Source organism: Nomascus leucogenys, chromosome 12, assembly GCF_006542625.1.
Source record: "Nomascus leucogenys isolate Asia chromosome 12, Asia_NLE_v1, whole genome shotgun sequence".
Lineage (NCBI taxonomy): Eukaryota > Metazoa > Chordata > Mammalia > Primates > Hylobatidae > Nomascus > Nomascus leucogenys.
In genome coordinates this window covers 14,329,442-14,352,265 of record NC_044392.1, presented here as the reverse complement: position 1 = coordinate 14,352,265, position 22,824 = coordinate 14,329,442, and the positions used below count along the sequence as shown (strand labels likewise).

The window sequence follows — 22,824 nt, the reverse complement described above, 5'->3', positions numbered from 1 at the left end:
TTTCATACAGACGAGGTCTCACTGTGTTGCCCTGACTGGTCTCAAACTCCTGAACTCAAGTGATCCTCTTGCCTTGGCCTCCTGAAGTGTTAGGATTACAGGTACAAGCTACTGTGGCCAGCTAACCCTAAATTTTTGTTCTTGTGGATATAAATATTTGGTCTGGTGGTGCTGATGCCACTTTTTGGCATAGGTTCAATAGAGGTACTTAAATGTTTTGTTATTTGGGAACTCAGAGTATTCTTCCTTCTTTGAAGATTGTGGTAGAACTAGATTAACTAGATTCAGGGAGATCGCATGGAACCTCAGGATGCAGTTAGGCCTTAAGAATTGGGGATTAGAGCAGAACAGGGAGTTCAAAAAGTTCCCTTTTTTTTTCTTTGAAAATTGGCCTCAATCTCTTGACTTCTTCTGGCTTCCACGCTGTATTATAGAAAATGGCCCTGGCCAGCAGCTCCTGAGTTTACATGACTTCTATTTTAGAAAGCCGCCATATTGAGACTGGACTATCTTAATTCCAATTGCACATTGCCAGGAAAGAAACTGTGGTTGTACACACTGGGTACAGTGCTGACTTCTGGCAATGGGTAAGGAGGCAGACTCATGTTGCTAAGATGGCCCTGGGATTCCTGCCACTTTTCTTTGAGTTGCAGAGCTGGTTAGAAGTGGTGGTGGTAAACTGAGTAGGTATCCACCTCCTTTATGAAAGCATTTCACTAATTGAGGAGTCACAATGTTGTATTTTGCATAGAACCCTTACAATTGAGTCTCATGGAAAAAAGCAGAAATAGGGAGAGACAGGCTAAAAGAAAAAGTAGGCTTGTGCTTTTATTCTTAGTTATGTACCAGATGGGATGGAGCCTTCTATAGTTACTTCTACTGGACTGTGCTTTTTCATCAACAGTGAATTTTTAGATTGCTTTTGGATATAGTTTTCTTTTTTAAAAATTATATAATACATAATTTTGAAGTCTCCTTGTAATGTTTGTGTTATATATTTGGAATTAATTTTTGAAATAAAATATATGAGGCTATAAAGGGTATTGGTAGAAAGAAGCACAGGCTTTTGAATCAGACAGGCTTTGCACTTTTTTTTTTTTGTCTGAGACAGTGTCTCACTCTGTTGCCCAGGCTGGAGTGCAGTGGCACGATCTCGGCTCACTGCAACCCCTGCCTCCTGGGTTCAAGTGATTCTCCTACTTCAGCCTGCTGAGTAGCTGAGATTATAGGTGCTTGCTACCATGCCTGGCTAATTTTTGTATTTTTAGTAGAGATGGGGTTTCACCACGTTGGCCAGGCTGGTCTCAAACTCCTGACCTCAAGTGATCCGCCTGCCTTGGCCTCCCAAAGTGCTGGGATTATAGGCATGAGCCACTGCACCCAGCTTCCATTTTAATTTTATCTCTGCCTTTATAGTGACTGATTTCTTGATCCCTCTGTGAAATGAACATAATAATCCTTATATCATGGATTATCTGAGAATCAAATGACATGATGTATGTCAAGCTCTTATACTATGTTTCCTGGAAAGTAGGTGCTCAATGAATGGTAGATATTATCATTGTTATTTTGTTACTTAGAATGTAATTGGTGATCTTCATGATACTCTACTCATGGTAAAGACTGATTATATCTTGGGCTTTAAATATATCAGTGTTATTTGAGGGTAAAGACATAAAGCATTTTTTAAATCTGAAAACCAGGAACTAGAATGTGAAAGGAAATATTTTTGCATTGAGTATTTATTGCTTTGCATGTATTTATTCATTAAAGATTTCAGTGGAAATTTTTTTGATCTCTTTAGTGTCGAACCAGAAGAGAAGTAAAATTCAACAAAAATTTATGTGTGGAGTTCCTTCTTAAAAGAAGAAAAAAGTGATTATTTAGACTATGGATCGGAGCAAACGGAATTCAATTGCAGGATTTCCCCCACGTGTGGAGCGTCTTGAAGAGTTTGAAGGAGGTGGTGGAGGAGATGGAAATGTGAGCCAGGTGGGAAGAGTTTGGCCATCTTCGTATCGAGCTCTTATAAGTGCCTTTTCCCGACTGACGCGTTTGGATGATTTCACCTGTGAAAAAATAGGGTCTGGCTTCTTTTCTGAAGTGTTCAAGGTGAGTGATTCTTCAGCTTTTCTCATATTGTCTTGCTGTGGTCACATTTACTGCAGGTTGATAGTTGTGTTTAATTAGGATGTAGGATTTGCCTAATAAAGGTGCTGTGGATCTTGAACACTGTTCTAAATTCTCCTTTCAAGCTATTTATTAACTTATATTAAGATATTTTGTTTGAATCCCAAAAATAATGTGCTGGTTAAAAATTCAAATAACATAGGAGTCTCTTCCACCTCACCTCTACCCCCAGCCACACATGTGTGTATGCATCCACACATACATTCTCCAGTAATAACCACTGTTAACAATTCAGTATGTATACTTCTGGACTCTTTCTGTGCGTATACATATATTAGGCACACACCTTATATACATATATTAAAATTATATATACACACCCACATATATAGTTTTTGTTTGCTTATCTTCAGTAAAATTGATAGCTGGGTACAATGGCATGCACCTGTAGCCCGAGCTACTCAGGAGGCTGCTTGAGGCTGTGAGTTTGAGAGCAACCTGGGCAACATAGCAAGGCCCTGTCTCAAAAAATATGAGCCCATAATGCTCCTAAGCAATCATATTTCCCTAGTTCACTCACTCCCTCAAGAGAGTATTTTGTACCTTTTCTTCTCTCATCAAATCCCAGTGTTTCCTCTCTAGTCCTCATTGTCAGTAATTAATGAATTGCTTCCGAATTCACTGAGAAAATTGAAGCAAGCTGAAGAGAACTTCTGCAGACTCCCATTACTACCAATAGCTATCAACACACATCTTTACCCAGTTACTTGGCCTTTATACCTTGTACTATGGATGAACTACCTATACTCCTAAGTCCATTATTTCTGTTTATATTGTACGTTCCATTTCCACTTGCCTACTAATAGGCATTGCCTAAGAAATTCTCCCCTCTCTTTTCTACATTGTATTTTCACTGCTAAGTATTACCATTAACATGTTAAAAAAATTCTTTTAAGGAAAAAAAAAAACATTTTGGCTCTGTTATTTCCCCTTTATTTTATTTTATTTTTATTTTTTTTGAGATGGAGTCTCACTCTGTCACCCAGGCTGGGGTGCAGTGGCACAATCTTGGCTCACTGCAACCTCTGCTTCCCGGGTTTAAGCAATTCTCTTGCCTCAGCCTCCCTAGTAGCTGGGATTACAGGTGCCCGCCACCATACCTGGCTAATTTTTATATTTTTAGAGACAGAGTTTCACCATTTTGGCCAGGCTGGTCTTGAATTCCTGACCTCAAGTGATCCGCCCACCTCAGCCTCCCAAAGTGCTGGGATTACAGGCATGAGCCACCGTGCCTGACCTATTTTATTCTATTATTTTATTTTATTTTTTGAGACAGGGTTTCGTTCTGTCACTCAGGCTAGAGTGCAGTGTGGTGTGATCATGGCTTACTGCAGTCTTGACCTCCCTGGGCTCTGATGATCCCTCCACCTCAGCCTCCAGAGTTACTGGGACTACAGGTGCATGACACCATGCCCAGCTAATTTTTGGAGAGTTGGGGTTTCACCTTGTTGCCCAGGCTGTTCTTGAACTCCTGGGCTCAAGTGATCAGTCTGCCTTGGCCTCCCAAAGTGTTGGGATTACAGGTAAGAGCCACCACACCCAGCCCCTATTGTTTCTTTTATTAATATGTATGCTTTCCCATGTCTTGTTTTTTTTTTTTTTGGACCAAAACAACTCCATAGAATTGTCTCTATGTACCATTTCCAGCTTCTTTCTTTCTAGTGTGTCTTTCTCTAAAGTACTTTTTATTGCAGTAAAATATATATAACATAAATTTACCATCTTAGCCATTTTTTAAGTGTACAATTCAGTGTCTTAATTACATTTACAGGCCAGGCGCGGTGGCTCACGCTTGTAATCCCAGCACTTTGGGAGGCCGAGGCGGGTGGATCACGAGTTCAGGAGATCGAGACCACGGTGAAACCCCGTCTCTACTAAAAATACAAAAAATTAGCCGGGCGTGGTGGTGGGCGCCTGTAGTCCCAGCTACTCGGAGAGGCTGAGGCAGGAGAATGGCGTGAACCCGGGAGGCGGAGCTTGCAGTGAGCCGAGATCGCGCCACTGCACTCCAGCCTGGGTGAAAGAGCAAGACTCCGTCTCAAAAAAAAAAAAAAAAAAAAAGCCGGGCGCGGTGGCTCACGCTTGTAATCCCAGCACTTTGGGAGGCCGAGGCGGGCGGATCGCGAGGTCAGGAGATCGAGACCACGGTGAAACCCCGTCTCTACTAAAAATACAAAAACTTAGCCGGGTGTGGTGGCGGGCGCCTGTAGTCCCAGCTACTCGGAGAGGCTGAGGCAGGAGAATGGCGTGAACCCAGGAGGCGGAGCTTGCAGTGAGCCGAGATTGCGCCACTGCACTCCAGCCTGGGCAACAGAGCGAGACTCCGTCTCAAAAAAAAAAAAAAAAAAAAAAAAAAAATTACATTTACGATGTTGTACAACCATCTTCATTATCCTTTTCTGGAACTTTCTCATCATCCTAAACAGAATCTCTGTATCCATGAAATATTAACTCACTAATTCTCCCTTCTGTAACTGTAAATAGGTTCATTGCCCAATGCACACAGCAAGTCAATAAGCTGAGACACCAGGTTGCAGCAGAGAAAGGTTTAATCATAGGGCCGCCGAATGAGGAGATGGAGGAAAACCTCAAATTCATCTTCCCAGGAGACTGGGGCTAAGATTTTTTAAGGGTTTTGAAGTGGGCCGAAATGTGGCAATTGTTTGTTTTTTTTTTTTTTTTTTTTTTTTTTTGAGACGGAGTCTCGCTCTGTCGCCCAGCCTGGAGTGCAGTGGCACAATCTCGGCTCACTGCAAGCTCCGCCTCCCAGGTTCACGCCATTCTCCTGCCTCAGCCTCTCCGAGTAGCTGGGACTACAGGCGCCCGCCACCACGCCTGGCTAATTTTTTTGTATTTTTAGTAGAGACGGGGTTTCACCGTGGTCTCGATCTCCTGACCTCGTGATCCGCCTGCCTCGGCCTCCCAAAGTGCTGGGATTACAAGCGTGAGCCACCGCGCCCGGCCAAGCAGTTGTTTATTTGTTAAAGAGTACAGGGTGAAGTCATGGGACAGGGAGATGAAGAAGCTGTATTCTCTTGCAGATCTTGTTCCTCTGTGGGGGTCTTCAAACTGGTTGCTGGAATTCAGGGGTCTGAAAAACATATTAAGCAATCCTTAAACAAAAGCCTTATGATTATAATGTCAGAGATCCTGTTATAGGAAAGATGGGAATGGAAATAAAATCTTAAAGTTTTATGACCCTAATGTCAGAAATCCTATTCTGTAGGAACAATAGGGATGCAAATAGTATCTAGTGCTATATGACTTTTAGCAACTAGGAAGTGGGCCAAAGTGCGGACTGATTAATGCTTAATTATAACTATATTTCTGTCCAGAACCTGGCATGCACTTCTTGTGAACCCTGTGGGGGCAGTTTCACTCCCACCCACTAATATCTTCTACTTTCTGTTTTTATGAATTTGCTTATTCTAGGTACCTTATATAAGTGGATTAATATAATATTTATCCATTTGTGTTAGAGTTAATTCACTTAGCATAATGTTTTCAGGGTTATTCATGTTGTAGCATATATCAGAATTTCATTCCTTTTTATGGCTAATATTGCATTGTATGTATATGTCATATTTTATCTGTCGATGGTTGGGTTGTTTCCACCTTTTGGCTATTGTGACTAATGCTGCTATGAATATTGATATACAAGTATCTATTTGGTTCTTTGCTTGCAATTCTTTTGGGTATTTAGCTGTAAGTAGAATTGCTGAGCCATATAGTAATTCTATGTTTAATTTTAAGAAAAGATTATGGTAAAATACATACAAAATTTATCATTTTGGCTGGGCATTGTGGTTCATGCCTGTGCCAGCACTTTGAGAGGCCAAGACGGGAGGATTGCCTGAGCCCAGGAGTTTGAGACCAGCCTGGGCAACATGACGAAACTCTGTCTCTGGGGGAAAAAAAAATAAAAAATAAAATAAAATTTTTTTCTTACTATCTTAAAAGTTTTTAATTATGTTAAGTACATACTTAACACAACTGTTAAGTATGTACACGTGGTTGTGCCTCCAAACTCCAGAACTTTTTCATTTTGCAAAACTGAAACTCTGTACCCATTAAACAACTCCCCATTTCTCCATTCCCCCCAACTCCTGGCAACCACTATCCTACTTTATTTCTAAGAGTTTGACTACCCTAGATATCTTATGTAAGTGAAAACATACAGTATTTGTTTTTTTTTGACTGCCTCATTTCACTTAGTCAATCTACATTTAACTTTTTGAGGACCCACCAGACTGTTTTCCGTAGTGGCTGTGCCATTTTACAGTTCTATCAGCAATACGTAAGAGTTCCTGTTTCCCCAGGTGCTCACTGGCACTTATTTTCTTTTTCATGGTAATCATCCTATTTGATGTGAAAAGTGGTATCTCATTGTGGTTTTGATTTGCATTTTTCTAAACGACTAGTGATATTGAGCATCTTTTCATGTGCTTATTGACCTTTTTTGTATATCTTCTTGGAGAAATGTATATTTGAATCCTTTGCTCATTTTTGAATTGCATTGTATTTATATATTTTATATATAGGGAATATTTATCCCTTACCAGATATATGATTTGCAAATATTTTCTCACAATTTGTAATTTGTCTTTTCACTCCCATGATGGTGTCCTTTTTTGCACAGAAATTTTAAATTCTGATTAAGTCAAATTAATTTTTTCTTTTGTTACCTTTTGCTTTTTGTGTCAATCCAAGGAATCATCACCAAATCCAATATCATTAAGATTTTCCACAGTGTTTTTCTTCTAAGAGTTTTATAGTTTTAGCTCTTACATTTAGGTTATTGACAATTTTAAGTTAATTTTTCAATATGGTATAAAGTAAGGGTCCAATTTCATTCTTTTGCTTGTGGATACCAAGTTTTACAAGCACTGTTTGTTGAAAAGACTGTCCTTTCCCCATTGAATGGTTTTGGCACCCTTCATGTCACAGTCAATTAACCATGTTAGCGAGGGTTGATCTCTCTCTCTCTCTTTTTGTTTGTTTGTTTTTTTTTTGAGACAGGATCTCATTCTGTTACCTAGGCTGGAGTGCAGTGGTGCTATCTCACTGCAGCCTTGACCTCCCAGACTCAAGTGATCCTCCCACTTCAGTCTCCTGAGTAGCTGGGACTACAGACACACACCATCATGCCTGGCTAATTTTTGTTATTTTTTTGTAGAGTTGTGGTTTCACCATGTTGCCTAGGCTGGGCTTGAACTCCTGGGCTCGAGTGATCAGCCTGCCTCTGCCTCCCAAAGTGCTGGGATTACAGGTATACACCACCGTGTCCAGCCTCTTTTTTTTTTCTTAGAGACAGGGTCTCACTTTGTCATCTAGGCTGCAGTGCAGTGGCGTGATCATAGCTGACTGCATCCTCCTGGACTCAAGTGACTCTCCCATCCCAGCCTCCCAAGTAGCTGGGATTACAGGCATGTTACTGTCACGTCAGCTAATTTTAAAGTGTTTTGTACAGATGGAGTCTTGCTCTATTTTTTTTTTTTTTTTTTTTTTGAGACGGAGTCTCGCTCTGTCGCCCAGGCTGGAGTGCAGTGGCGCCATCTCAGCTCACTGCAAGCTCCGCCTCCCGGGTTCACACCATTCTCCTGCCTCAGCCTCCCGAGTAGCTGGGACTACAGGCCCCTGCCACCACTAATTTTTTGTACTTTTAGTAGAGACGGGGTTTCACTGTGTTAGCCAGGATGGTCTCGATCTCCTGACCTCGTGATCCGCCCACCTTGGCCTCCCAAAGTGCTGGGATTACAGGCGTGAGCCACCACGCCCGGCTGAGTCTTGCTCTGTTGCCCAGGCTGATCTTGAATTTCTGGACTCGAATGATCCTCCTGCTTCAGTCTCCCAAAGTGCTGGCATTATAGGCATGAGCCACTGCACTCGGCTTTTTTTTCTTCTTTTTTTGAGACAGGGTCTCGCTATGTTGCCCAGCCTTGTCTTGAACTCCTGGGCCTGGGCAATCCTCCTGCCCCTGCCTCCCAAAGTCCAAAATGCTGGGATTATAGGCATTAGCCACCGTGCCCAGGCTTTTTCTTAAGATGGGGTCCCTCTCTGTGTTGCCTAGGCTGGTCAAACTCCTAGCCTCAAGCAATCTTCCTGCTTCAACTTCCTGAGTTGTTAATTCATTTTAATTTTTGTACTCTGATTGTTAGTGAAGTCCTTTTGTTTATTGGTCATTTATAAAACTTGTTCACTTATATTCTTACCTGCCTTCTTCTGTTGTGTTGATTTTTTTTGTAGTTCTTTACATATCCTGATAGTAATTCTTTTTTTGAAGTCATTATTATGTTAATTTGGCTTCTAGATACTTTCTTATTCAAGCTACCATTGCATTTCACAGTGAAAAACACAAAGCCTGTCCAATATATTTGCATACATTTAATGCGGAATTTGATCCCAACACTGTAATCAATAAACATCTAGGAAAATGTGGTGAATATTACTGATAAAGTAATGGGAAGTAACTGAAGAATTTTGTGCAGCCTGAGTTTTAACTAAGACTTAATTTTTAATTAAAAGCAAAACTTAATTTTCGAAAGAGTTTGCCCCTCCAAAAAAAACTAGATTAGATAGCTTCTAAACTATATTAAATTATACCAAATAAATTTTTTTTTTTTAAGACGGAGTCTTGGTCTGTCTCCCAGGCTGGAGTGCAGTGGTGTGATCTTGGCTCACTACAGCCTCTGCCTCCTGGATTCAAGTGATTCTCCTGCCTCAGCCTCCTGAGTAGCTGGGATTACAGGCACCTGCCATCATGCCTGGCTAATTTTTATATTTTTGTAGAGACAGGGTTTCACCATGTTGCCCAGGCTGGTCTTGAACTCCTGACCTCAGGTGATCTGCCTGCCTTGGCCTCCCAAAGTGCTGAGATTACAGGTGTGAGCCACTACTCCTGGCCACCAAATAAAGATTTTAATTATTATAAAACAAAGGTTCGTGCTTCAAAGAAACACCACCTCCACAAATGTCAAGCCAGTTCAGGTGCTGCCAATAGAATCCTAAAGAGTGATGTCTCTGGCTCATGTGAACAATTTCCACAGTGCATGCGCTTCGAGGACAATTCAGGCCCTAAGGCAGACCATGCTCTACAGAGCTGCCCCTTCACCACCCCAGTTACCACCCTACCTTGTGCTGGGCAGGCAGCACGTGGCTAGGAATGCTGCCTCCCTCAGGCTTCCCAAATCAAATCAAGGGCACATATGGCTCAGCCACACTTTTGCACTCATATTTACACATACTTCTGCTTAACTTTACCCCTGAAAAATCTTAGACGGTTTGCCGTCCCCTGCCCCGGATGAGTTACATGGATGTAGCAATGGACACATCCTCAAACACAGAATGAAAAGGGCACAGGAAGACTCCGGTCCGGCCCACTCCCACTTCAAAATAATTTGGCCCTGGGTTCTTCCTTTAAAAACACAAGTAGAGGCCGGGCACGGTGGCTCACGCTTGTAATCCCAGCACTTTGGGAGGCCGAGGCGGGCGGATCGCGAGGTCAGGAGATCGAGACCACAGTGAAACCCCGTCTCTACTAAAAATATAAAAAAATTAGCCGGGTGTGGTGGCGGGCGCCTGTAGTCCCAGCTACTCGGAGAGGCAGAGGCAGGAGAATGGCGTGAACCCGGGAGGCGGAGCTTGCAGTGAGCCGAGATTGCGCCACTGCACTCCAGCCTGGGTGACAGAGCGAGACTCCGTCTCAAAAAAAAAAAAGAAAAAACACAAGTAGATATAAACTCTAACTATAAAATCATGAATCTATGGAACTTTAGAATAATTAACAGCTCCCAACACTAAAGTCCAGCTGTAAGGCAGTGTTTGTCCATGCTGATGAGGCACCATCAGCACCAAACCCCAGACTCCAGTGTGCTGGGGACATCTGATGCCTGCCTGATAGTAATTCTTTATTACGTATGTTGCAAGTATTTTCTCCCTGCTCATCTTTTATAATTTTAGTTTTTATGTAGTTAAACCTCGGCTTGGCAGTGGTGGCTTACACCTGTAACCCCAGCACTTTGGGAAGCTAAGGCAGGAGGATTGCTTGAGCCCAAGAGTTCAAGACCAGCCTAGGCAACAGTGAGACCCCGTCTCTAAAAAAAGAAAAATAAATAAATAAATACAAAATAAACCTATCAGTCTTTTCATTTACAACTTGTGGATTTTGCATATAGCCTAAGAGGTTTTGAAAATATTGTTTTCCTCATGCTTTTGTGGTAGATTTCATTGAATATAAGATGCCATTGATTATAAGATGTACTTCTTGCCAATTAAACTATGACAATTCACATTACTTAGAAGTTTAATTTTTTATTTAAGAGGCCTTTATGGACTTGATGCAGCATAGTTGTGGGTTTTGTGAGTCTCATTTTGTTGCCCAGGGTAGAGTGCAGTGGCGCGATCTCGGCTCACTGCAGCCTCGACCTCCCGGGTTTAAGCAATTCTCCTGCCTCAACCTCCCAAGTAGCTGAGATTTCAGGCTCATGTCACCACGCCCAGCTAATTTTTGTATTTTTACTAGAGACGGGGTTTCACCATATTGGTCAGGCTGGTCTTGAACTCCTGACCTCAGGTGATCCACCCGCCCTGGCCTCCCAAAGTGCTGGGATTACAGGCATGAGCCACTGTGCCCAGCCTATTAATTTTAAAAAATTAATTCTTCCATATTCTGCTATAGAACTTTTATAATTTTAATTTTCATATTTAAATTTTTGATCCATTCGGGATTTATCCTAGTATAAGGTATAAAACATTGATCCAATTCTATTTGCTCTTCAGATGACTACCTAGTTGTGTTAATGTCTTTTGACTAGTTCATCTTTTCCTTACTAGTTTAAGAAAATATCTCTCTCATACACTAAATTAGCATATATATTTGAGCCTACTTCTGGATTTTCTGTTTTATTCCATTGTTCTGTCTATTTAAATGTTAATCACACCAGAATTCAAGGATAAAAATGAAATTTCAACCCACTGGGGGGAGAGTAAACTAATTAAAAAATTGTATTTAGACAATTAACTATCTGAAAAAAGATAAAATTAAATGTTTATACCTAATTTCAAACACTGAAATAAACTCAAGATGAGTTAAGCATAAAAAGCTGTCTACTACATTTCATCATTTCTAACACTTTCACTATTTTGAAATTGAGATGTCTTAAAATTACTTCCAGGCACCTGTACATGTGCATCAAAACTTGTAAAATGGGTGTCAGTGGTTAAAGAAACACCTGGATATAATAATGTAGCAATCTCTTAAGAAATTATGCATCACCACACTCTTGATAGCATGAAATTAATTAATTGATTTATGTATTTGTTTATCCTCCATGCTTTTTCATGGCTTAATAGCTCATTCCTGTTTAGCACTGAATAATATCCCATTGTCTCAATCTGCCACAGCTTATCTGCTCACCTATTGAAAGACATCTTGGTTGCTTCAATATGTTGACAATTATGAATAAAGCTGCTGTCAACACGCATGTGTGGGGTTTTTTTGTGGACGTCAGTTTTCAGTTCATTTGGGTAAATATCACAGAGTGCAATTGGTGGATTGTATGGTAAAAATATGTTTAGTTTTATAAAAAACTGCCACACTCTTCCAAAGTGGCAGTACCATTTTGCGTTCCTTTTTTTTTTTTTTTGAGACAGAGTCTCACTCTGTCACCCAGGCTGGGGTGCATTGGTGTGATCTCGGCTCACTGCAACCTCTGCCTTCCGGGTTCAAGCAATTCCCTCCCTCAGCTTCCCAAGTAGCTGGGATTACAGATGTCCACCACCATGCCCAGCTAATTTTTGTATTTTTAGTAGACATGGGGTTTCACCATCTTGGCCAGGCTGGTCTTGAACTCCTGACTTTGTGATCCACATGCCTCAGCCTCCACAGTGCTAGGATTGCAGGCGTGAGCCACTGCGCCCTGCCCCATTTTGCATTTCAACCAGGAATGAGTAAAGAGTTCCTGTTGGTCCATATCCTTGTCAGTATTTGATGTCAGTGTTTTGGATTTTGGCCATTCTAATTGGTATATAGTAGTATCTCATTGTTATTTTAATTTTCAAATATCTAATGGCATATGATATAGTTTGGATGTTTGTTCCCTCCAAATCTCATGTTGAAATGTGATTCCCAATGTTGAAGGTGGGGCCTAGTGGGAAGTGATTGGATCATGGAAGTAGATCCCTTATGAATGGTTTAGTACCATCCCGCTGGTGATAAGTGAGTTCTTGCTCAGTTTGTTCATGTGACATCTGGCTGTTTAAAAGAATCTGGGACCTCCCCCTCCTCCCTGTCTCTTGATCTCACTCTCCCCATGTGACATGCTGCCCCCACCCTGTCACCTTCCTCCATGATTGTAAGCTTCCAGAGGCCCTCACCAGAAGTGGATGCTGGCACTGTGTTTCATATACAGCTTCCAGAACCATGAGCCAATTAAACCTCTTTTCTTTATAAATTACTTGATCTCAGATATTTCTTTATAGCAATGCAAGAATGGCCTAACACAACATATGATGTTGAATATTTTTTCAAATACTTACTTGCTATCTGTATATCTTATTTGGTGAGATATCTGTTCAATTTTTTAATCAGGTTGTTTTCTTTTTTTTTTTTGAGACAGGGTCTCACTCTGTGTCCCAGGCTGGAATGCAGTGGTGTGGTCATGGCTCACAGAAGCCTTGCCTTGAATTACCAAGCTCAAGTGATCCTCCCACCTCAGCCTCCTGAGTAGCTGAGAGTACAAGTGTGCATTAGCATGCTTGGCTAATTTTTGTGTTTTTTTGTAGACACAAGGTCTCTACCAAAAACACACACACACATATATACACACACACACACACACACACATTGAGTCTTCCTATCCATGAATGTGAAATATCTCTCCATTTTATTTAGTTCTTCTTTGATGTCTTTCATCAGAGTTTTGTGGTTTTTCTCATATAGATCCTGTATATACAAGTCATAATGACATTTCAGACAATGATGGACTGCCTATAAAATGGTGGTCCTATAAGGTTATAATAGAGATGGAAAATTCCTGTGGCCTAGTGACATTGTGTACCTGTTGTAACATTGTAGTGCAATGTATTACCCGTGACGGTGGTATTGTGGGTGCTAATAATCCTACCACAGTGCCAGTTGTATAAAGTATAGCACAGATAATTATGTACAGAACGTAATACTTGATAAAGATAATAATTGACTATGTTAATGGTTTATATATATACTACATTATACTTTTAATTGTTATTTTAGAGTGTACTCCTATTTATTAAAAAAAAAAAAAGTTAACTACAAAACCATCTCAGGCAGGCCCTTTAGGAGATATTCCAGAAGAAGGCATTGTTATCATAGGATATGATAGCTCCATATGTGTTATTGTCCCTGAAGACCTTCTGGTGAGACAAGATGTGGAGATAGGTGACAGTGATATCATGATCCTGACCCTCTATAGGCCTAGGCTAATGTGTGTGTTTGTGTCTTAGTTTTTAACATAAATGTTTAAAGAGCAAAAAAAAAAATTAATAGATAAAACTTATAGAATAAAGAAAATATTTTTGTACAGCTTGGTGCAATGTGTTTGTGTTTTAAGCTAAGTGTTACTGTGAAAGAAGCAATTGTATTTTTAAATTTAATTTTGTTTTGATTTTGAGATAGACCTCACTCTGTCACCTAGTCTGGAGTGCAGTGGCACGATCTTGGCTCACTGCATCCTTGAACTCCTGGGCTCAGGAGATCTTCCTGCTTCAGCCTCCTGAGTATCTGGGACTACTGGCATACTACCGTGCTCGGCTAATTTTTAAAATTATTTGTAGAGTTGAGGTCTCACTATGTTGCCCAGGCTGGTCTCTAACTCCTGGGCTTACATGATCCTCCTACCTTGGCTTCCCAAAGTACTGGGATTATAGGTGTGAACAACTCTACCTGGCTGAGGCCCCATTTTAAAAAATCACACTTAACACAAATTTATGTTTTCTTTCAAAGGATACCCCTTTCTTTTTTAAACTAGCTGTTGTTTACTGATAAATGGAAAGCTTAAAAAATGGATTCTGGAGGCAGGGGTATTTGGTTTTGCCCCTATACCTGCCTTAGGGAAGTTTGACTTTGTATATTTGCCAAACCTGCTGATAGCTTTACCCTGGGCAGAACCTGACAGTCAAATAATTACTCTTTGATTGTACTGATATCTACTGTTTGTATGCATTTTATAGTTCATTGTTTTCTAATTCTATCTTCGGTTACTTTCTTTTGCCTACTTTCTTGGGCCTATTTTTTTGTTCTTTCTCTAGGATCTGGAATGTTATTCTTATCTCAGTTTTTCCTAAAATTTCATATTTTCTAATATATGCATTTAAGCTTTAATGTTTCCTCTTTTTTATTTTTATTTAAAAATTTTTTAGAGACGACAGGGTCTCTTTCTGTTGCCCAGGCTGGAGTGCAGTAGTACGATCATAGCTCCCTGGTGCTTCCAGCTCCTTGGCTCAGGGGATCCTCCTGCCCCAGCCTCCTGAGTAGCTAGGCCTACAGGTGCGCAACAATACACCCAGCTAATTTTTTTGACTTTTTTGTAGAGATGGAGTCTCACTATGTTGCCCATGCTGGTTCAAACTCCTGGCCTCAAGTGATCTGCCTACCTTGGATAGTTTGAGCTATCCTGGGCAAAATAGTGAGAGACCCTATCTAAAAAAAAAGGAAGTTTTTTTTTCTTCTATGCTTTGAAACAGCTTAGGTGGTATTAAAATGATTTATTTCTTAAATATTTGATAGAATTCCACTGTGAAATTCTGTGCCAAGTACTTGGAAAACTTTTCCTATTCTTCTAGGATAATTGGTCTATTTAAGTTTTTGTTTCTTCTGAGGCCAATTTTTGTAAATTATATTTTACTAGAAAATTATAATTTCTTACAACTTTTCTAATATACTTGCAAAGAGCTGAGTAAAACTTGACCTTTAAAATTTTTTTTGTTAAATCCTTTTCAGATTAGTTGCAACTCTTAGAGTGTAGATCATAAGTCCTGCTATTAATTGTGTTTACTGGTACTTCTTCATGGTTTATTTATTTATTTCTTGGAGACAGGGTCTTGCTCTGTCACCTAGTTTGGAGTGTGGTGATGTGATCATGGCTCACTGTGGCCTTGACCTCCTGGGCTCAGGTGACCCTCCTGCCTCAGCCTCCCAAGTATCTGGGATCACAGGTGTATGCTGCCATGCCCACTGATTTTTTTTTTTTTTTTGGTAGAGACAGGGTCTCATTATGTTGCCCAGGCTGGTCTTGAATTCCTGGCCTCAAGTCATCCTCCCACCTCAGCCTCCCAAAGTGTTGGGATTACAAGTGTGAGCCACTGCACCTGGCCTTGGCTTTTTTTTCTCCTTTGATTTTTAATTTTTTATTGAAAGCCCATCTTCAAGGGTAGATGTTTTTGTACTTGTCCAACTGGTTCTTCTTACCCATTTCCCGGAAAAGCCAATAAACTGAGAACAGCAGGAGTTGCAGCAGAGAAATAATTTAATAATCACAGAGCAAGCCAAGCAATGAGAATGAGAGATATTTCTCAAGTCTATCTCCCCAAGAATTTAGAGGCTAGGGTTTTTTGAGGATAGTTTGGCAGGCAGGGGGCTAGGGATTGGGGAGTGCTGATTGGTTGGGTCAAGGATGAGATCATAGGGGGTTGAAACTGCCTTCTTGCACTGAGTCAGTTACTAGGTGGTTGTGGTTGGGGGTGTCACAAGACCAGTCAAGCTGGTTTCTTGTTATAGGCTGCCAATCCAGGTGGTGCCATCTGATTCATCAGAATGCAAGGTCTGAAAAATACTCAAACACCAGTCTTAGGTTTTACAATAGCGATGTTATCTGTAGGAGCAATTGGGGAAGTTACAAATCTTATGACCCCTGAACCATAATTCTAACTGTATGGCCAGTCTGTTAGTTTTATAAAGGCAGTTTCATCCCCAAGCAAGCAGGGGATTAGTTTCCTGAAGGGACTGTTATCATGTTTGTTTTAACATTAAACCATGAGCTAAATTCCTCCCATAGTTAGCTTGGCTTATGCCCAGATATGGGCAGGGACAGTTAGCTTATGTGGTTAGAAGCAAGATGGAGTCAGCGATGTTAGATTTCTCTTACTGTTACAATTTTGCAAAGGCGGTTTCATTTTCCCTGGGAGTTATTTTAATCTAGGTTGTGGATATGTTCCAATACGGTGAACTCACTTTTGCCTCTGCTGAGATCAAATAGATTCTGGATGTGAACCTAAATGCTTTATTTTTATTTATTAGCTCAGTCTTTCTATACAGTGTGTATGGTTCAAATTTGAATCCTAACCCTGAATCTCATAGTTGGCTGTTATTCCTCATTTGAGGCAATAGGGATAGCATTATCCCACTATGAATGCCTATTACAAAATAGAAGAAAGCTAGTTAAATGTATTTTGTGGTGTTTTAGAAAGTAATTGTTTAATTTTATGGTGAAAACATTATCAATGGGAAAGGAGGGAATAGGTCTGTTTATTTTTGGTTGCATATAATATAGTCTGATACAGTATTTGGTAAACTACAGCCCTTGGACCAATGTTTTAGAAATAAAGTTTTATTGGAACACATCTGTACTCATTGAGTACTTTGTAACAGAGACCATATGGCCCTCAAAGCCTTTTTTTTTTTTTTTTTAGTAGAGTCTCATTTTGTCACACAGGCTGGAGTGCAGTGGCATGATCATAACTCACTGTAACTTTGAACTCCTGAGCTCAAGAGATCCTCCCATCTTAGCTTCACAAGTAGATAGGACTACAGGCATGTGCCACCACACCTAGCTAATTTTTAAATTTTTTTGTAGAGATAGTGTATCGCTATGTTGCCTAGGCTGGTGTCAAACTCCTGCCTCAAGCAATCCTCCCACCTTGGCCTCTCAAAGCATTGAGATTATGGGCATGAGCCACTGTACCTGGCCTTCAAAGCCTAAGATATTTACTGTTTTAGTCTTTACAGAAAAAGTTGCCAAATCCTGATCTAATAGCTGTAGTGCACAAGTAGGTGATGTTTAGTTTTATCTTTGATTACAAAGTACAGATGATTATGGCGCTTTAAAGGTCAGGTTAAATAAAAAGTATATCAGTGGTGATAAAAGGAAATATTTGACTTGTGGTGTGGGTAACTTAAGGACTTTTAGTTGTCCTAGATAGCAAAATAAAGATTGGTTGATGGATTACTTTACAATTAGAGTGTGGATTTATGTAGTTTATTTGTATGCCTTTTTTTTTTTTTTTTTTTTTTTTTGAGATAGATCTCGCTCTGCCGCCCAGGCTGGAGTACAGTGATCTTAACTCACTGCAAACTCCACCTTCTGGGTTCAAGCGATTATCCTGCCTCAGCCTCTCGAGTAGCTAGGACCACAGGCATGCACCACCATGTTCAGCTAATTTTTTTGTGTGTTTTTTAGTAGAGACGGGGTTTTGCCATGTTGGCCAGGGTGGTCTCGAACTCTTGACCTCAAGCGATCCTCCCACCTCAGCCTCCCAAAGTGTTGGGATTACAGGCATGAACCACCATGCCTGGCCAGTTTATTTGTCTTCCTTTAAAATAATTTAGTTTTGGAATTTAGGATCATCTGGTCATCCTTAAAAATAGACCTTAGTTGGCTGGGCACGGTGACTCACGCCTGGTCTCAAGTGATCCCCCCCGCCTTGGCCACACATCCCACAAAGTGCTGGGATTACAGAAAATCTCCTCTTTTAAGTGTGTTTAGCTTCTTAGAAATAATGAAAGTAGGCCAGATGTGGTGGCTCACTCCTGTAATCCCAGCACTTTGCCAAGACCGGCAGATCACCTGCGCTCAGGAGTTCAAGACCAGTCTGGCCAACCTAGTGAAACCCCGTCATTACTGAAAATACAAAAATTAGCTGGGTGCGATGGCATATGCCTGTAGTCCCAGCTACTTGGGAGGCTGAGGCAGGAGAATTGCTTGAACCCAGGAGATGGAGGTTGGAGATCACGCCACTGCACTCCAGCCTGGGTGATAGAGAGAGACTGTCTCAAAAAAAAAAAAAGAAAAAAAGGAAAAAAAAAATTGAAACGATTTGGATGTTAGTGAAATTTATTTAGGGAAGAACTGAAGTACGTGGAAGTGGAAGTGGCACATGCGTGTGCAGTTGTGAAAGTAAAAGCAAATGGCATAATTGTGCCAGCTTCTAACCTCTAGTAAGTGGAAAAGCTTTTCAGCTGCAGCATAGCAGTGGCCGACAACCTGTTTAATGTTTCAAATTAAGAGTGCTTCTGTTGAGGATGTCAAAAAGAAAAAAGAGTGGTTCTGTTGGGATACAGTAAAAGGCTTTTGCTTTCTTTTTATAATAGTCCTAGTTTTGTTTGGGAGTATAATTGGAAACTTCCTAGAAAGTCTCTTTCCTTGAAATCTTGTAAGAAAATGATTGTTCTAGTCTCATGAGATAATTCAAGTACACATCATTACCCATGATGTAAGTCTGCTGGTAAGTATGTATTGTGAAAACTGTAAAACCTGGAATCCCATCCCACAGCAAAGTATCAATGTAAATTTAAAAAAAAAGCTTTAGTGAGAAATAATTCACATACCATAAAAGTCTCTCTTTAAAAATGAACAATTTTGGCCAGGTGAGGTGGCTCACGCCTATAATCCTAGCACTTTGGGAGACTGAGGTGGGCGGATCACCTGAGGTTGGGAGTTTGAGACCAGCCTGACCAACATGGAGAAACCTCGTCTCTACTAAAAATACAAAATTAGCCAGGCATGGTGGCACATGCCTGTAATCCCAGCTACTTAGGAGGCTGGGGCAGGAGAATCATTTGAACCTGGGAGGCAGAGGTTGCATTGAGCCGAGATAGCACCATTGCAATCCAGCCTGGGTAACAAGAGCAGAACCTTGTCTCAAAAACAAAACAAAACAAAAACAATTTTGCTGGGCACAGTGGCTTATGCCTGTAATTCCAGCACAGCACTTTGGGAGGCCAATGCAGGTGGATCACTTGAGGTCACGAGTTTGAGAGCAGCGTGGCCAACGTGGTGAAACCCCGTCTCTACTAAAAATACAAAAATTAGCCGGGCGTGGTGGCATGTACCTGTAATCCCACTACTCGGAGGCTGAGGCAGGAGAATCACTTGAACCTGAGAGGCGGAGGCTGCAATGAGCTGAGATCGCACCACTGTACTCCAGCCTGGGCAACAGAGTGAGACTCTGTCTCAAAAAACAAAAAAAAAAAAAAAAAAACAATTTTGGCTGGGTGCAGTGGTTCACACTTGTAATCTCAGCACTTGGGGAGGCTGAGGCAGAAGGATTGCTTGAGGCCAGGAGTTCAAGACCAGCCTAGGCAACATAGCAAGAGTCTGTCTCTATTAAAAAACAACAGGCTGGGCGCGATGGCTCACGCCTGTAATCTCAGCACACTGGGAGGTCGAGGCGGGCGGATCACCTGAGGTCAGGAGTTCGAGACCAGTCTGACCAATATGGCGAATGGCAAAACCCCATCTCTACTAAAAATACAAAATTAGCTGGGCGTGGTGGTAGGCACCTGTAATCCCAGCTACTCAGGATGCTGAGGCAGGAGAATTGCTTGAACCCGGGAGGCAGAGGTTGCAGTGAGCCGAGATCATGCCATTGTACTCCAGCCTGGGCGATGGAGCAAGACTCTGTCTCAAAAAACAAACAAAAAAATAAAACTACAACAACAAACCAATATTACCACAAATGTAAAAGTGATTTAAAAGAGCATATATTTATTATATCTGTTTCTGTAGTTTAAGAGTCCAAGTCTGACTCAACTGGATTACTGGATTGCCTTCTTCAAGGTCTCTCAAAGCTATAGTGAAGGTGTCAGCCAGAGCTGCTCTCTTACGTGAAGTTCAGCTGGGGAAGGATCTGCTACTAACTTTATGTGGTTGTTGGAAGCATTCAGTTCCTTGCAGGTTGCTGAACTGACAGCCTCAAGTTCTTGTTGAAGGCTGCCTTCAGTTCCTTGCCATTATGGCCTTTTCTCTATGACAGTACATAGTGTGGCTGCCTGATTCATTAAAGTCAGCAAATGACTGTCAGTATCTCACTCTGTCGCCTGCAGTGGTACAATCTCGGCTAACTGCAGCCTAGACCACCCGGGCTCAAGTGATCCTCCCACCTCAGCCTACTGAGTAGCTGGGACCACAAGCACACATCACCACACCCAGCTAATTTTTGTATTTTTTATAGAGATAGGGTTTCACCATGTTGCCCAGGTTGGTCTCAAACTCATGAACTCAAGCAATCTGCCTGTCTCAGCCTCCCAAAATGCTGGGATTACAGGCATGAGCCACTGCACCTGGCCCTACAGTTAATTTTTAAATAAATGTTTTTGATTTAGGTTAAAATCACCTTTGGCATTTTTCTTTTTCTTTCTTTTTTTTTTTTTTTGAGATAGGATCTTGCTCTGTTCCCCAGGCTGGAGTGCAGTGGTGTGATCACAACTCACTGTGGACTCAACCTCTGGGGCTCAAGCTATCCTCCCACCTCAGCCTCCCAGGTAGCTGGGACTACAGGCACATGCCATCACACTTGGCTAATTAAAAAAAAAATTGTGGTAGGGACAGCGTCTCGCTATGTTGCGTAGGCTACCATATTGTGTTGGTTAGAAGGAAGTCACAGATTCTGCTTATTCTCAAGGGGAGGGGGGCTACACAACAGCATGAACATCAGGAAGTGGGATCATGAGAGCAACCTAGAGTCTGTCACCACACGCACATTACAGTGGGAGTACAAAAAGGACATAATCTAATTTGAGGAGGGAGATGATCTTCCTGAGAAAGTAAAGTTTAAATCGAGACCTGAAGAGTACTTAGGAATTAGCCAGGTGACATCTCATTACAAAAGGAGTAGGTTGGAGATAACCATTGTAGTCAGAAGGAACGGTATTCATAGGCTTAGATGAGTGAAGTCTGTGGTGCAACTGAGGATCTCTGAAAAAAGCCCAGAATGGCCAGAGCAGATGGTCAAGGAGAGATTGGTGATTGATGAAATGATGTTGTAGAGGTAAACAAAGGTTTATTGTTGAAGATCTCATCATTTATAGAGGTCCTTGGGGATAAAGATTTTGGAATTTATCCTACAGGACTTGCTTTTAAGCAGGGCATAATGTGTTCTGATATGCTTTCTGAAAAGATTGGTCTGACTGCAAGACATCAAATGAATTGGAGAGGGTAAGAATAGATTCAGTTTGGCAGTGTTCCAGTTGAAAGATGTGATGTGATTTGTATATCACAGCTGGAGTGGGGGGCTTGGCAGTGAGGACAGAAAAGAGTGAAATGATTTGAAATATTAAACATGTTTGTTTGTTTTATTTATTTATTTATTTATTTATTTATTTATTTATTTATTTATTTTGAGACGGAGTCTCGCTCTCTCACCCAGGCTGGAGTGCAGTGGCGCGATCTCAGCTGGCTGCAAGCTCCGCCTCCCGGGTTCATGCCATTCTCCTGCCTCAGCCTCTCCGAGTAGCTGGGACTACAGGCGCCCGCCACCACGCCTGGCTAATTTTTTGTATTTTTAGTAGAGACGGGGTTTCACCGTGGTCTCAATCTCCTGACCTTGTGATCCGCCGCCTCGGCCTCCCAAAGTGCTGGGATTACAAGCGTGAGCCACCGCGCCAGGCTAAACATGTTTTCTAATATATCATTTTTTTTTTTTTTTTTTGAGACGGAGTCTCGCTCTGTCACCCAGGCTGAAGTGCAGTGGTATGATCTCAGCTCACTGCATTCTCTGCCTCCTGGGTTCAAGCAATTCTCCTGCCTCAGCCTCCAGAGTAGCTGGGATTACAGGTGCGCGTCATCACATCTGGCTAATTTTTGTATTTTTAGTAGAGACAGGGTTTCACCATGTTGGCCAGGCTGGTCTTGAACTCCTGACCTCAGGTGATCTACCCACCTCAGCCTCTCAAAGTGCTGGGATTACAGGCATAAGCCACCACGCCTGGCAAAGCACACTTGTAGTGTTACAGAGATCAAATGAATATATAGAGCACTTTGTACAATACCTAGTACATCAAGGAAATAGCAACTTCTATATATATGTGTATATATATACACATATATGTGTGATATCTGTTTATATATATGTTTATATATATGTTATACATATATGCATTATTATATCTGTTTCTGTAGTTTAAGAGTCCAAGTCTGACTCAACTGGACTACTGGATTGCCTTTTTCAAGGTCTCTCAAAGCTATAGTGAAGGTGTCAGTCAGAGCTGCTCTCTTATGTGAAGTTCAGTTGGGGAAGGATCTGCTGCTAAATTTATGTGGTTGTTGGAAGCATTCAGTTCCTTGAACTGAGGGCCTCAAGTTCTTGCTGAAGGCTGCCTTCAGTTCCTTGCCATTATGGCCTTTTCTCTATGACAGCACACAATGTGGCTGCCTGATTCATTAAAGTCAGCAAATGAGAGTCCCAGGATCTCACTCTGTCGCCTGCAGTGGTGCAAATATATATATATATATATATATTTTTTTTTTTTTTTTTTTTTTTTTTTGAGACTGAGTCTTGCTCCGTCACCCAGGCTGGAGTGCAGTAGTGCGATCTTGGCTCACTGCAGCCTCTGCCTCCCGGGTTTAAGTGATTCTCCTCAGCCTCCTGGGTAGCTGCGAATAC

General features: G+C 41.3%; 1 protein-coding gene across 3 annotated transcripts in view; it reads left to right on the top strand.

The window, feature by feature from the left end:
- The first annotated feature begins 1,804 nt into the window (after positions 1–1,804).
- The window catches only part of TESK2 (testis associated actin remodelling kinase 2), a 116,817-nt gene continuing 95,797 nt past the window's right edge, over positions 1,805–22,824 (top strand). For all 3 annotated transcript variants that reach the window (XM_030823778.1, XM_030823777.1, XM_030823776.1), the window contains exon 1: positions 1,805–2,112. In XM_030823778.1, the coding sequence (XP_030679638.1) occupies positions 1,891–2,112 (222 nt within the window). In that variant the 5' untranslated portion in view covers positions 1,805–1,890. The remainder of the gene's footprint in view (positions 2,113–22,824) is intronic.